The following is a 12,361-nucleotide window of genomic DNA, read 5'->3' on the forward strand; positions in this document are numbered from 1 at the left end:
GGGGTAAGGAGGGGTGCCAGGTGGGCTGCTGCGATCTTCTTAAAGGCGGAGGGGGAGGTGAGTGGGGAGGGTGCCGCGTTGGATGTTGGCCAGGTCATGGTGTATCCAGCGGGGGAGTTCGATGGCTGAATTGAAAAGCTAAGGTCGCAGACACCCGAATGTATCTTATGGAAGTATGATGTCAGATCCGCATCGGAGAAAAGATGGTATCGATCCTGCCGATTCGTGAAATAATCTGTGCTCAAATTTGCCCCAGAGATAATAATTTCATCATCTACCCCATACAGCTTCATATGCTGCAATCCCCATCCTTCATTAATTCTCTTTGGTAAAAACTTCTTCCTAAACCCGGTCAAGTTCGGCGTGTGGAACATTCGCACTTCGACTCTGTCTTCGCCGAATTCGGTAATTATAGGGGCGAGAAGGGAGGCGCATGACGGGTGAGGAGTCTCCCGGGTGCCGCGGAGGGCGTCGGTTAGAAAGGAGACGCAGAGTTGGGGGTTGTTTTGCAGGGCAGTGCGAATAGTGGAGATGAGTTCGTGCTCGGTTTTGCCGATGTAGAGGGTCGAGAGGTAGATGCGGGATTGGGCTTTGGAGATTTTGTGCTGTTGGGGGTTTTAGGATAGGCAATGTGCGATTTCATACGAAAAAAGCTAGGCAGAGTTATGAAAATAAAAAGATAGTCGATGAATTTGAAACGGCTCAAGCACGCATAGAAAGGTTCGAGGGCAGGAGAAGCAAGCCTAGGAAAAGGGAAAGGGCTTTTGAAGAGAATCAGTGCCACACGGATTTATTGAGTGAAAGCTATAGCAAGTAAATGGTACGAATAGAGAGAATGATAGATAATGGAAAGAGAGAGAAAGCACATGCAGCGATTTCATGAGGGTGAACTGACCTTGAGTGTTTCATAGAACTCGGTAGGAGTCTTCAAGATCTGAATCTGTTCAGGCTGTAGATCAAACCTCGGCGCTATCTTATCCAAGTCCGTTGTTATTGTTGCAAGCATCGAAGCTTGAGACTGTGGAGTTGAGGTAGGGATTGATGTCGCATTTGCTGTCGAAAATTTCCGCGAAGCTTGGAAATTACGATTGGGGTTGCGAAATGTACACGTGAAAATCCTTTTCGACGCTGAAGGTCCAGCGAAGCTTCTTACTATCATACTGATTGAAATGTGTGGGACTCAAGTGATATCACTCTTGTGAATTTCTTGACGTTGGACTTCGCGACGGGTACGGATATTTGGAGCTAGTCTAATTTAGGGCATGTCTTGGCAGGGCCGTCTCATTATCGACAGAGCTCCAACCCACCTTGTCCGAACACCCACCACCCCACCATGTCGACCCTCCTAAGGACGCTGAGGAATCTTCGCAGGGTAGGAATCAAGGTGAGCTATATCTAGCTTCCATCGTCATAGCAACGCTAATTGAGTGATTTCTACAGGATTACTGCCACCAGCTTGCGGTATGTCTCTCCACCAACGCAATTGACCCCCCTCGCCTTCGTGGCTAATCGCGATCGCTCGGAAATGTAGAACATCGGTATGTAGAATGACAAAGAGCGGTCGAAGAGTAGACAGGCTGACCCCACGCAGGTGACACCAAAGCCGGAACTTTCATTGCAAAGGACCAATTTGGCAACAAATACTATGAGAACTTGGAAGAGGAGCTCCCCCGTGAGTTTTCCGCAGCCTGCATTTGATTGGGAGAGTCGATTGATATCCGGGGGGCAGTGAGAACTCGATGGGTAGACTACAAAGAACAAGAGTTTGACCCGTAAGTCATTGCCCGCGGACTCCCTTCGGATGTGTGACTAATGTGAAACGTAGGTCCCAAATCGAGCCTGGCTGGTATGCTTAACTTGCTGGTTTCGTTTTGTGCTGTACTCATAATTCTAGGCATGCCTGGATCTCCTACGCGGTCGACAAGCCCCCTACCCAAGACCCCATTCTCCAGCGGCAAGTTCGTGAATGGGAGCCAAAGGAGCACCGACCGACATTGACGTGGAGTCAATCGGGCTACAAGCCATACAGCACGTACGGTTTCTGTATCTGCCGCGGTTGACACTCATACTAATTCTGTGGCAGAACTAAGAACAAGTATGCCGCCTGGGCGCCAGTTGTGAAGGCTCGACAGTAAACACCAGCCTCTTTCCTAAGCCAGTCACTGTACATACAAACAATTTATCCAGCATCTCTTGATCGCACAAGTCCAATGATCAGGTTGGTATTAGCCAACACGTGGTTTCGTGTGCATTTGTTTCGGGCTGCTAGCCTTCTCTAACGAATCACGTCGGTTAAGGTCCCCGAGCTAGCATTTAGCTCTAAACAAACTCCTCAAGTTTGGGCGCACATTTAAGCTACGTCGGTGACATGCGTCTATCTAAAATGGTGAGACTGGAGCGACTAAAGAGTTTGAATTATTCCCCGCACCAATTGACTCGGGATTTTCTGGGCAATGTGCACCGGTGGCTGGAACTGCGAAACATGGGACATGTGCGGGTGTCAGGGTCCTGTACGCAGCTGGATGCTTTAGAATTTGTGTGCGCATCTAGCCACCATTCAGAAACGCTTGTGGTGGAAGACCCCTGTCCTTTGCCTTCCCCAAAGGTGCATGCTCGAACATTTGATATGCGGGGGAAGGACGCCCTTTTTTGCTCATGATAGCTGCACAAGTCCCGCCGATTGTCCAAATGCTAGGCAAGATGAGAGGAAGCCTCGTTGACCTCTCAGTGTCTTTGCCAGTAGTTTGCCCACCGTCATTCCGTGGGTGAATGCTCTTCACGCCCGGCTTAAGCAGATGACCCAGAAGATTGCAAGATCAGAAGATTGCAAGATCAGAAGATTGCAAGATCAGAAGATTGCAAGATCAGAAGATTGCAAGATCAGAAGATTGCAAGATCCCGGGATCTGGGCGAGAAAAGGGCGGAGACTGATTTGTTTTGGGGTGGGAGCTACCCAGATCCATCTGGGGGCTGCTGACATTTGCGGGTTCCATCGGTAGAGGCTCACCCCAACAGGAGACTGGAAGCAGTGTGCTCACAAGGACTCTTCAGAGCGTCGTGCGAAGGGGCAAAGTGGGAGGCAAGACGAGGGTTGTACCCTGCATGGAGCAGAGCGAGTCACAGACGAAGAAAACCCGATCTGCGCTACGCTGGATGAGCCGTGCCGGAAGGTGATTGATGCGGAGCGCTTGCAGGCGTATCTGCAGCATTTGGAAAGCTCCATCTAACAGTTCCAGCTCTGTGACTCAGAGCGGTGAGCGTGGTCGACCCGGCAAAGCTTGATCCGAACGGTGAACACCCTAGGGAACTGCACATATGAAGGGGCGACCTGCTTCACTTCTGTGAGTCGCGAGATCGTTTGACAGGTGAAAAGGCCAACCTCCCGTCCTCCCCCCCCCGCCAGATTGGAAGATTGCCGCAGCCAAGTCGGCTAGCCGAGCGTTTGGTGGCCCGTGCATCTTGAATTACATCATCTGCGCTTACCGTTTCCATATCGCGTGAACAGTGCTCAACAGTGCTCACCATCTGCACTCAGTCAAGTGGCGCCTCATCTTTCAACGCCGCTCACCTTCCCGCTCCTCAAACTTTTGTTTGTTTACCCGTCCGCACGCCCCTAGGCTTCGTCTTTCTCAATGTCTCCTGCATCCCACCCCTGACCAATTGCCCGAACACCCTCTTATGAGAAACTCTTCACCACAACTCGGAGCTCTTGGTGGTTGGCCATGGTCGCCCATTGCAAAGCCCCGATATGGGGTGCCGATGATTTTTCACCCTGCTTCGAGCACGAGTAGGTTCTGTTCTCCTCCGCTCTTACTATTATTGCTGACACAAAAACTTATCTGCAGCTATCTTCAAACACTATTCCCCCTCATCGTCTGCGGGGTGTCCCTCTTTTATCTTTCGATACAGGTTTACTACGCAGCCAAAAAGTCAAAACGCTACCATGCATATACTGCCCTGGGCGACATCCAGCATGGTTGGTCGCCACGCACCCCGCAGTACAATGACGACGACGGGAGCAATACTGAAGAAGACGATGAGTTCGAGCGCAGCGAGCACCTTGCTCTCCACCCGACCATCAGTCGACAGACCATGTCAACCATGGCCGTAAATAAACCGCGAGGCGAGGTTACAGTGGTGGTGCTGGAAGAGCTGGCTGTGCTGGCGGAGCTGGGCGTACATGCTGCCGTGTTCTTCACGGAAGCGTGGGGCCACAAGGGCCGGACGGCGGCCATTTCGAGCATCGCCGTTTGGACATACATCGCCACCCTAGCGTCGTTACGACTGCTCTTTTCGAGCACCCACAAGTGGTCCTTTCCCCGATTGTGGTATCACACTGCCTTCATTTACGGCTTCCAGTGGTGTTTCGCAATCCTCATCTTTCGTTCTGCCATCATACATCCTCGGTCAACCCTTTCTCAAAAGTTTGCAATCGTGGATTTTGCCTTGATAACGCTCCTTCTTACCATTGCATTGACCTCTCGAAAGGGCAACAAGGCGGTTGAATTGGAGTACGAAGGGGACATTGAACCGGCCCGAGAACCCATCGCTAGCGTTCTCTCACTTGCTACGTTTGGATGGGTGGATGCTATTGTATGGAAAGGATTCAGGAAAACATACGAGCTTGACGATGTGTGGAATCTACCTCCAAGAGACAAGGCAGGGGCCGTGATCGCGAACTATCGACAAGTGAAGAAGACTTCAATATTGGCTTGGCACCTCCTGAAATATTTCAAAAGAGGGCTCTTGATTCAAGCTAGCTGGGCGGTCCTATCTGGATTCCTTACTTTTGCGCCTACACTCCTCCTCAAAGCGATTCTAGAATATGTGGAAGAGCCCGAGCTCACTCCGAAAAACGCTGCATGGTTCTATGTCATTCTCCTCTTCGTTTCAGGGTGCGCCTCCGCTCTCGCTGACGGACAGGCGTTGTGGCTGGGTCGGAAAATCTGCATTCGGCTGCGTGCTGTCATTATTGGCGAGATCTACGCGAAGGCGTTGAAGCGAAGGGTATGCACAGGTGCAGAGAAGGTTCTGGGTGAGGAGAGAAAGAAGTCGGAGGATAACAACGAACTCGGACGCCTCAAGCGAATGATGACTTTTGGACGGAAAAAGAAAAAAGCAACGGAGGGTCCAAAGCAGGAGGAAGCGCCGAAGCCGGAATCCGATTCTCAAGTTACCACTGGGGCGATCATCAATCTCATGGCCGTGGATGCATTTAAGGTCAGCGAAATTTGTGCATATCTTCACTTCCTGTGGGCAAACACTCCTGTTCAAGTCATCGTAGCTGTCGCTCTTCTCTATCGTATCCTTGGTTACAGCTCGATTGCGGGTGTTGGAATGATGGTCGTGCTGTTGCCCATCAATCTCTACGTTTCAAAGCAATTTGCTAAAATCCAGAAACTGATTCTGGCCGCTACTGATGCAAGAATACACACGACCAATGAGGTCCTAAGCAATATCCGCATTATCAAGTACTTTGCTTGGGAGCAGCGCTTCATCGGCCAAGTGAATGAAAAAAGGTATACCGAACTTAAGTATCTGAGGCGAAGATATATTCTCTGGGCTTTTGCAGCGACCATCTGGTCTGGGTCGCCTGTTTTGATTACTTTTCTGTCATTCCTGGTATACACCAAAGTCGAGAAGAAGGATCTCATTCCGTCCGTCGCATTTACCGCCCTTTCACTCTTTCAGATCCTTAGGATTCCCCTCGATCAGCTCGCGGACATGGTTGCACACGTTCAGGAATCAAAAGTATCTGTAGATCGTATCGAGGAGTATTTAAATGAGCCGGAAACTGACAAGTACTCACAACTTGTGACACATAAAAAGGACGACAATGGCGAGCCTATCATTGGATTCGAAAACGGCACCTTTGCCTGGGGCGGAAAAGACATGCAAGACAAAGCTACGGCTGAAGCATTCAAGCTCATGGATCTTGATATCAAGTTCAAAGTGGGAGAGCTCAATGTTGTGGTTGGCCCTACTGGATGTGGAAAGACTTCACTCCTCATGGCTCTCCTTGGCGAGATGACCAAACTGAAAGGAGATGTGTACCTGCCGGGAGGCAGTAGCCGAGAAGATCTTAAGATTGACCCTGAGACCGGTCTGACAGAGAGCATCGCTTACTGTGCCCAACAACCTTGGCTCGTTAACGGCACTGTTAAGGAAAATATTGTCTTCGCAAGTGCGTGGGATGCGAAGAGGTACAAGGATGTCCTCGTGGCTTGCTCCCTGCAACGAGATCTCGAAATCCTTGATGCAGGTGATCAGACCATCGTAGGCGAGAAAGGTGTCACTCTATCGGGAGGCCAGAAGCAGCGCATATCCCTTGCCCGTGCGTTATATTGCAAGGCTCGCCACGTCCTTCTCGACGATGTTCTCAGCGCTGTCGACTCTCACACCGCCAAGTGGATCTTCGATCAGGCTCTCCTGGGCCCACTCATGTACGACCGAACCGCCATTCTCGTTACACACAACGTCGGACTTTGCCTTCCTCACTCCGAATTTGCCGTGGTTCTGGACAATGGCAGGATTACTGCCCAAGGTACACCAACCGAAGTGATAAACTCCGGAAAGCTTACCGAAGACCTTTCTAAGTCCGGACCGGTTTCACGAGGCCCATCGAGAGTTCCATCGCGAGTTCCGTCTGATGTCGGTGGCGAAGAAGCAGTAGGTGAAGTTAGTAGTGCGAATGGAAATGCGAACGGCAACACAAACGGTTTAGCTGATCCCAAGAAAATACCAACAAGCAATACCCAGGGGGAAACCAAGGCCGAGGGAGGTGTTAAGCTTAGTCTCATCATCATGTATCTCCGAGCAATGGGCCCGTGGTATTACTGGATTGGCGCATCATTCGTCTTCGCTGCACAACAAGGCTCTTCAGTCGCCACCAACGTTTGGATTAGGACGTGGGCAAATGCGTATGCAGAGAAGCGTGTTCAGTACTTAGGATACCATCACCGAACCCCAGTCACTCATGCTCCTGCACTTAGCGGTCTAGGAACTTGTCTATCTAGTGGTACTTGCAGTTGGAACATTCCGTTCCTTTCTCAACCCGGCCGTGAACATCACGGATACAACCTGATGGATGCTGGCTTCACGACCACGAATTCCGAAGTCGACTCCGGGTATTTCCTTGCTGTCTACGCTATCCTTGGGCTCGTTTTCATGTTCATTACCTTCCTTCGAGAAGGATTTCTTTTCGGAGGGTCTCTCGCTGCATCCTACAGGGTCCACCAGAAGCTTATTGAAGCTGTTACTCACGCCAAATTCCGATTTTTCGATCAGACGCCGCTCGGCCAGCTTATGAACCGATTCTCTAAGGACATTGAATCAGTGGACCAGGAAGTTGCTCCCGTCGCCATAGGTGTTGTCCACTGTCTTGCCTCGATCATTACCATCGTTATTCTAATTTCCGTCATCACTCCTGGCTTCCTGATTGCTGGCGTATTCATTACTGTTCTTTACACTCTAATTGGGCGATTCTATATTAATTCCTCGAGAGATTTAAAGCGCTTGGAGTCTGTTCACCGAAGCCCTCTGTATCAGCAATTTGGAGAGACCCTATCCGGCATGACGACGATACGAGCTTACGGAGACCAGAGAAGGTTTATCCGCGAGAACGTCCACAAGATCAATACTCAGCATAGACCCTTCATCTACCTTTGGGCTGCTAACCGATGGTTGGCCTTCCGCGTAGATGTTGTTGGCGCAATGGTCTCATTTTTCGCTGGTGTCTTCGTGGTTCGTAATGTCGGGGTCATTGATGCCGGCGCGGCTGGTCTAGCCCTGACCTATGCCGTCACATTCACCGAGAATGTGTTGTGGTTTGTTAGACTCTACTCCGCCAATGAGCAGAATATGAACTCGGTCGAGCGTATCAAGGAGTATCTTGACGTAGAACAAGAGGCTGCTCCCATTGTTGAGGATAATCGGCCGCCATCCAATTGGCCAGCTCACGGCGCTGTTGAATTTATCGGCTACAGCACGAGATACAGGCCAGATTTTGATCTGGTCTTGAAGAAAATCACGTTCAAGATCCGCCCTGGTGAGAAGGTTGGCGTCGTGGGACGTACTGGTGCAGGAAAGAGTTCACTTGCGTTAGCGCTTTTCCGTGCTTTGGAGGCGGAAGAGGGCAAGATTCTTGTTGACGATGTTGATGTTGGATTAATTGGTCTACAAGATCTGCGAGAGAATATCGTCATGGTTCCGCAAGATCCAACTCTCTTTACTGGCACTATCCGCAGCAACCTCGACCCCTTCTCGCTCTTCACCGACGAAGAGATCTACACTGCCCTCCGGGAAGTACATCTCATATCCACGATCTCAGAAGCCAATTCCGTAGCCACTAGCCCCGAAGGACCTAGCACACCACGCGCTATTGAGATCCCCGAACCCGTTATGTCCGCCGCTGCCGCCAACGCCGACGTCAAAGCTAGCGTCCCCGCCTCAACCACCAATCCAGGCTCCATCCTCGGAAATTCACAGTTCAGTCGTGGCGAAACCATCGACGATGCCGTCATCACCATGCCCAACGGCAACCCCACTGCAGTCCCCGGCCCAGCAACTATACAAGGCACCATGCAAGCCGACAACAAAAACGCGTTCCGCAACCTTAATTCTCCAGTCTCAGAATCGGGCTCTAATCTCTCGCAAGGCCAGCGGCAACTCCTTTGTCTAGCGCGCGCATTACTGAAAGCGCCGAAAGTGTTACTAATGGATGAAGCGACTGCTAGTATTGATTACGCGACCGATGCAAAGATTCAGGAGACGATAAGGGAGATAAGGAATACGACGATTACGATTGCGCATCGGTTGCAGACAATTATTGATTATGATAAAGTGTTGTTGTTAGACAAAGGTGAGGTGGTGGAGTTTGGGGATCCCTGGGATTTAGTGAGGAGGGAGGGAGGGAGCTTTAGGGCGATGTGTGAAACGAGTGGGGAGTTGCAGAGTTTGGAGAGGGAAGCGAAGAAGGCTTTTGATGAGAGGCAGCCGAAATTGGTGGAGGTAGAGGGAGACAGGGAGAGAAGGGAGTAATGTCTTACTTCCGAGAGTTGAGATCTGAGTGATCTTTCTTGGGTTGACAGGCTTGGTATTCATTTCTATTGCACATTTTCTTTCTGTAGGGGACAGCAAACTTCTGTTCTAGAAGTTGCAAGGCGGAGTGGATAGGCCTTGTAGCCAGCCTGTTGTGGAGTAGAAGATCAGCTGTAGATAGAGACAGCGTAAAGGCCAGCTCCTTGGCTCCGACTTGGAACTTGTTTATAGCCATGGTCTTTTTTTCTTCTTGTCTTGTTTGATTTTGGTTTGATTTTGTTCGTTTTATTTCTTCACTTGGGTGGCTTTTTGAAGACTTGAAGGTAGGCAACTATAACGATTGCTACGGGCGTTGAGAGGGGTATTAGGGAAGGTAGGATATAGAAACATTGGTATACCTGCAAAGAGATGTGCTCTGAGGTATTGTACTTGTGGTTTGGAGACTGACGTTGTCGTGCGAGGAGTGATTGAGTTGTCGGTCCGAGTTGGATGGTTGCCGGTTGGTGTTCACAAGCATTTCGGGTCAATGTGTATCCACGTACATGACGGGACTAAGATCCGTGGTGAGATAATGGCACGACTTTTGCGAATGCATTTCTGTATATGGTGTGATTCGGTTTCCTCTATCTTTGTGGAATTCCCAAGGTCAGTGGCTGGTGCGACGCTCAGTCAACAACGCCTCCTGCGCCACAGCTCAGCCTCGCCATCCACTCACTGCACTGAAGGCACCGACAAGTTGAAATACTGACTCTTAAGCCATTCCTTTGTTCGGTGCCCTCATCGACACTTCTCACACGTTACACATCATATTCGTCCTGCCTCTGAAGCAATGACCCGGCGAACGCAACATCGTCGCCGCATCATCGAAGGCAGCATCTACACGGTGCGCTCCGCAGCGGACTGCACAGCCTTCGGAATCGAGACGAACATCACAAACAAAGCACGCGGTCACATGGTCTTAGTTCTTGGTCCAAAGCTTGGGCATGCCAATTGTTGGAGAATCATGACTGTAAGTACCAGTGCCATTACCACGCCTACCGCAATCCGTCTATCTACGACGAAGACTAAGCCTATGCCATCCCGAGATAACATCATCCTTGAAAGACCTCATCTCAGAAAACGACCACCTCTCCAACTTCATCCCGTTCGATCCAACCCCCAAGAAGCGGTTTCCTATGCAGTTGAAACTTGCCAATGTCACTGGGCTACCAGGATTGATTGTACAGTTCGATTATCCTTCATATCTTAGGATCGATGAGGAGTACTACATTCATAGCGATGGATTGGAAGAGGCCTTGGACAGATCCACGGGGTACCATTATCGCATCCTTACGAGTGGCGCACGTGGACTTAAGGCGTTGAACATGCATTTGAAGCGCAGGATGGGGGCTAATGGTACTGGAGAGGCGGGAGATGGTGGGTGGGTGCAAGATCTCATGGGAATGGAAAGGTTGGCGATTTCTCGATGATATATGACTCCAAATATCGGCTTTGAGTCTAAATGCCCCTGGGAGTCTCGTGCTATTTGGGATGACAATGTAATAGGCCCCCATCCACGGCTGAATGCTTTACATTCTAGGGATATGTGGAGTGGATCAAGTTAGTGAGCAGGGTTAAGTACGCTTACACACCTAGACATATGGGAAGAAAGGGGTAGATCATCTTTCCCAATTCAGCCACTACAACAATCCAAATCCAAGTACATCCATTATCTCGAATCGTCCTTCTGCCTTTGTCACAAGTAAAAAGGAGAAGAAGGCCAGAACCAGACCGGCAGCAACACCAAATCTATACAAAATCTATACAAATGCACCCCCAATTCCAGTGCACGATCTTGACCCTCCATTTCAAATCCTGCGCCTCACTAAAGTTAACTTCAAAATCCTTTAGCGCCTCTAGTCCCACCGTGATGTCCTCCGGCTGCACCTCTCATTGCGTTAACAGCAAGTGCATATGCCATGCGGCGATATTCTGGATTTAGCGCTCTGATTTCCTCCTTGGCCACCGTGTCTAGAAACTTATTGTTCACCCATCGTAGCTGGTACTCGGAAAAGCCCTTCTTGATGAAGTTTTCCCAGATGCGGCGGCGAGCTTGCGGGTTGAGACGAGGGTTGGAGAGGGAGAGGTAGATACGGGATTTGAAGGCTTGGTCGATGGAGCCGACAAGGTTGGTGGTGAGAGATATTATACCTTCGAGGTTTCCGAGGGTTCAGGCGAGCATTAGGGGAAATTTGGGGCTAGAAAGTATATCGTTGTTTGTGAAGTGAAGGAAAAGGGATATGTGGAGCGTCTAGGGAGAATACTAGACACGAGCTCGTTCAGCTTCAGTTCGTTGCTGCTTCTTTCTTCCATAAAATGTCTGCTTCGTTGATGAGCACAAGAGCTTTTTATTTAATGGTGAGTTGAAGAGATTGAGTGAAAGTTTTCTCGACCTTATCTCTCGCTAGCCCAAGATCACCGCGGCTAACTAATAGCATACAGAAGTCGACGAGTGAAATCTGCTATGCTTTCTATAATATAGTTACTAGGATCTCCCCTGGCCATGAAGATGTATTGGCTCACCCACGATAAGTGTCTTGCTAGTGCCTGGTTCTCCATGCAGAAGGATTATGAGGCCCTTTCCCTTCCTCCGGATGAGATTGTTGAAGTCGGAGCGAATTTGATATCACCTTGTACGAGAGATAGAATCAATTCTTCCATCCATTGGGGCAGCATGAGGCCCGAAAGCAGCATCGTCGTATATCGGCTCTGTGAAGCTTGTGGGAGCACAGAGGTGAGAGGAACTGGATTGATTGCTAGAGGAGTGCACCTAGGGGTCTATATATGTGCAAAAAAAGGGTAAGTCTTAGCAACATAAGGCCATCGTGAGAATGCATGCGACTATCGTGTGAGCCATGCGTGGCTACTGCAAACAGGCTCTCTCATGAACGTTACTCCAATGAGCACCCATTTCCTTAGGATGAGCGTAAAACCATGGCAGAACGGTGTAAAGCAAGATAATTCTTCTTCAGGAAGTTCCAATGGTTCACCCTAGTTCGCCTGAAGGAGTCTTGCCTCATGTATGAAGTAATGTAGCTGACAGGGGAGGTAGGAGAATGGACTCCAAACTATTTGGCGTCAATCACAATACCATGCTGAATCTGGCCAACAGTTCAGCCAGCAATAATTTAGAGAGCAATAAGAAGACATACAGAGACCATTTTTTCTACTTTAAACACATTGCTTCCCCTGAGTTTTGCAGGTTCATCATGGTGGCGGAAATGATTGCTAGAGATATGCACTTCTCCCCTCTTAAGAGAATGCGCTGCTTGACGGTGTTATA

General features: G+C 49.8%; 5 protein-coding genes across 5 annotated transcripts in view; 2 read left to right on the forward strand and 3 right to left on the reverse strand.

Annotated features, from left to right (window-relative positions):
- The window catches only part of BDR25DRAFT_385855 (uncharacterized protein), a 2,210-nt gene extending 1,180 nt beyond the window's left edge, over positions 1-1,030 (reverse strand). Inside the window, exons 1-2 of the mRNA XM_033697964.1 lie at positions 896-1,030; positions 1-605 (exon numbers count right to left, since the gene is read on the reverse strand). The exon at positions 1-605 is cut by the window's left edge and continues 1,180 nt beyond it. Coding sequence (XP_033551173.1) covers positions 1-605; positions 896-1,006 — 716 coding nt within the window. The 5' untranslated portion in view covers positions 1,007-1,030. The remainder of the gene's footprint in view (positions 606-895) is intronic.
- Positions 1,031-1,320: 290 nt separating this feature from the next.
- Positions 1,321-2,200, forward strand: BDR25DRAFT_281239 (NADH-ubiquinone oxidoreductase-like protein subunit). The gene is made up of 8 exons (XM_033687876.1): positions 1,321-1,384; positions 1,441-1,461; positions 1,532-1,538; positions 1,592-1,672; positions 1,730-1,772; positions 1,826-1,846; positions 1,895-2,032; positions 2,084-2,200. Exons 1-8 carry the CDS (start codon positions 1,334-1,336, stop codon positions 2,133-2,135), a joined length of 414 nt encoding a protein of 137 aa, XP_033551174.1. The 5' UTR covers positions 1,321-1,333; the 3' UTR covers positions 2,136-2,200.
- A 1,522-nt stretch (positions 2,201-3,722) lies between these two features.
- Positions 3,723-9,039, forward strand: BDR25DRAFT_215839 (P-loop containing nucleoside triphosphate hydrolase protein; the record flags this gene model as incomplete). The annotated part of the gene is made up of 2 exons (XM_033684852.1): positions 3,723-3,787; positions 3,846-9,039. The coding sequence occupies 2 exons, from the start codon at positions 3,723-3,725 to the stop codon at positions 9,037-9,039; spliced, it is 5,259 nt and encodes a 1,752-aa protein (XP_033551175.1).
- A 4-nt stretch (positions 9,040-9,043) lies between these two features.
- Positions 9,044-9,556, reverse strand: BDR25DRAFT_351884 (uncharacterized protein; the record flags this gene model as incomplete). The annotated part of the gene is made up of 2 exons (XM_033694930.1): positions 9,044-9,370; positions 9,428-9,556. The coding sequence occupies 2 exons, from the start codon at positions 9,554-9,556 to the stop codon at positions 9,044-9,046; spliced, it is 456 nt and encodes a 151-aa protein (XP_033551176.1).
- A 1,359-nt stretch (positions 9,557-10,915) lies between these two features.
- BDR25DRAFT_215559 (uncharacterized protein) lies at positions 10,916-11,236 on the reverse strand (the record flags this gene model as incomplete). Its single annotated transcript, XM_033684845.1, has 1 exon — positions 10,916-11,236. A coding segment is annotated over one exon (321 nt), but the record flags the coding sequence as incomplete, so codon positions are not given.
- Between the last annotated feature and the right edge of the window lie 1,125 nt (positions 11,237-12,361).

The sequence above is a fragment of the Lindgomyces ingoldianus genome (genome assembly GCF_010093535.1).
Source record: "Lindgomyces ingoldianus strain ATCC 200398 unplaced genomic scaffold BDR25scaffold_7, whole genome shotgun sequence".
Lineage (NCBI taxonomy): Eukaryota > Fungi > Ascomycota > Dothideomycetes > Pleosporales > Lindgomycetaceae > Lindgomyces > Lindgomyces ingoldianus.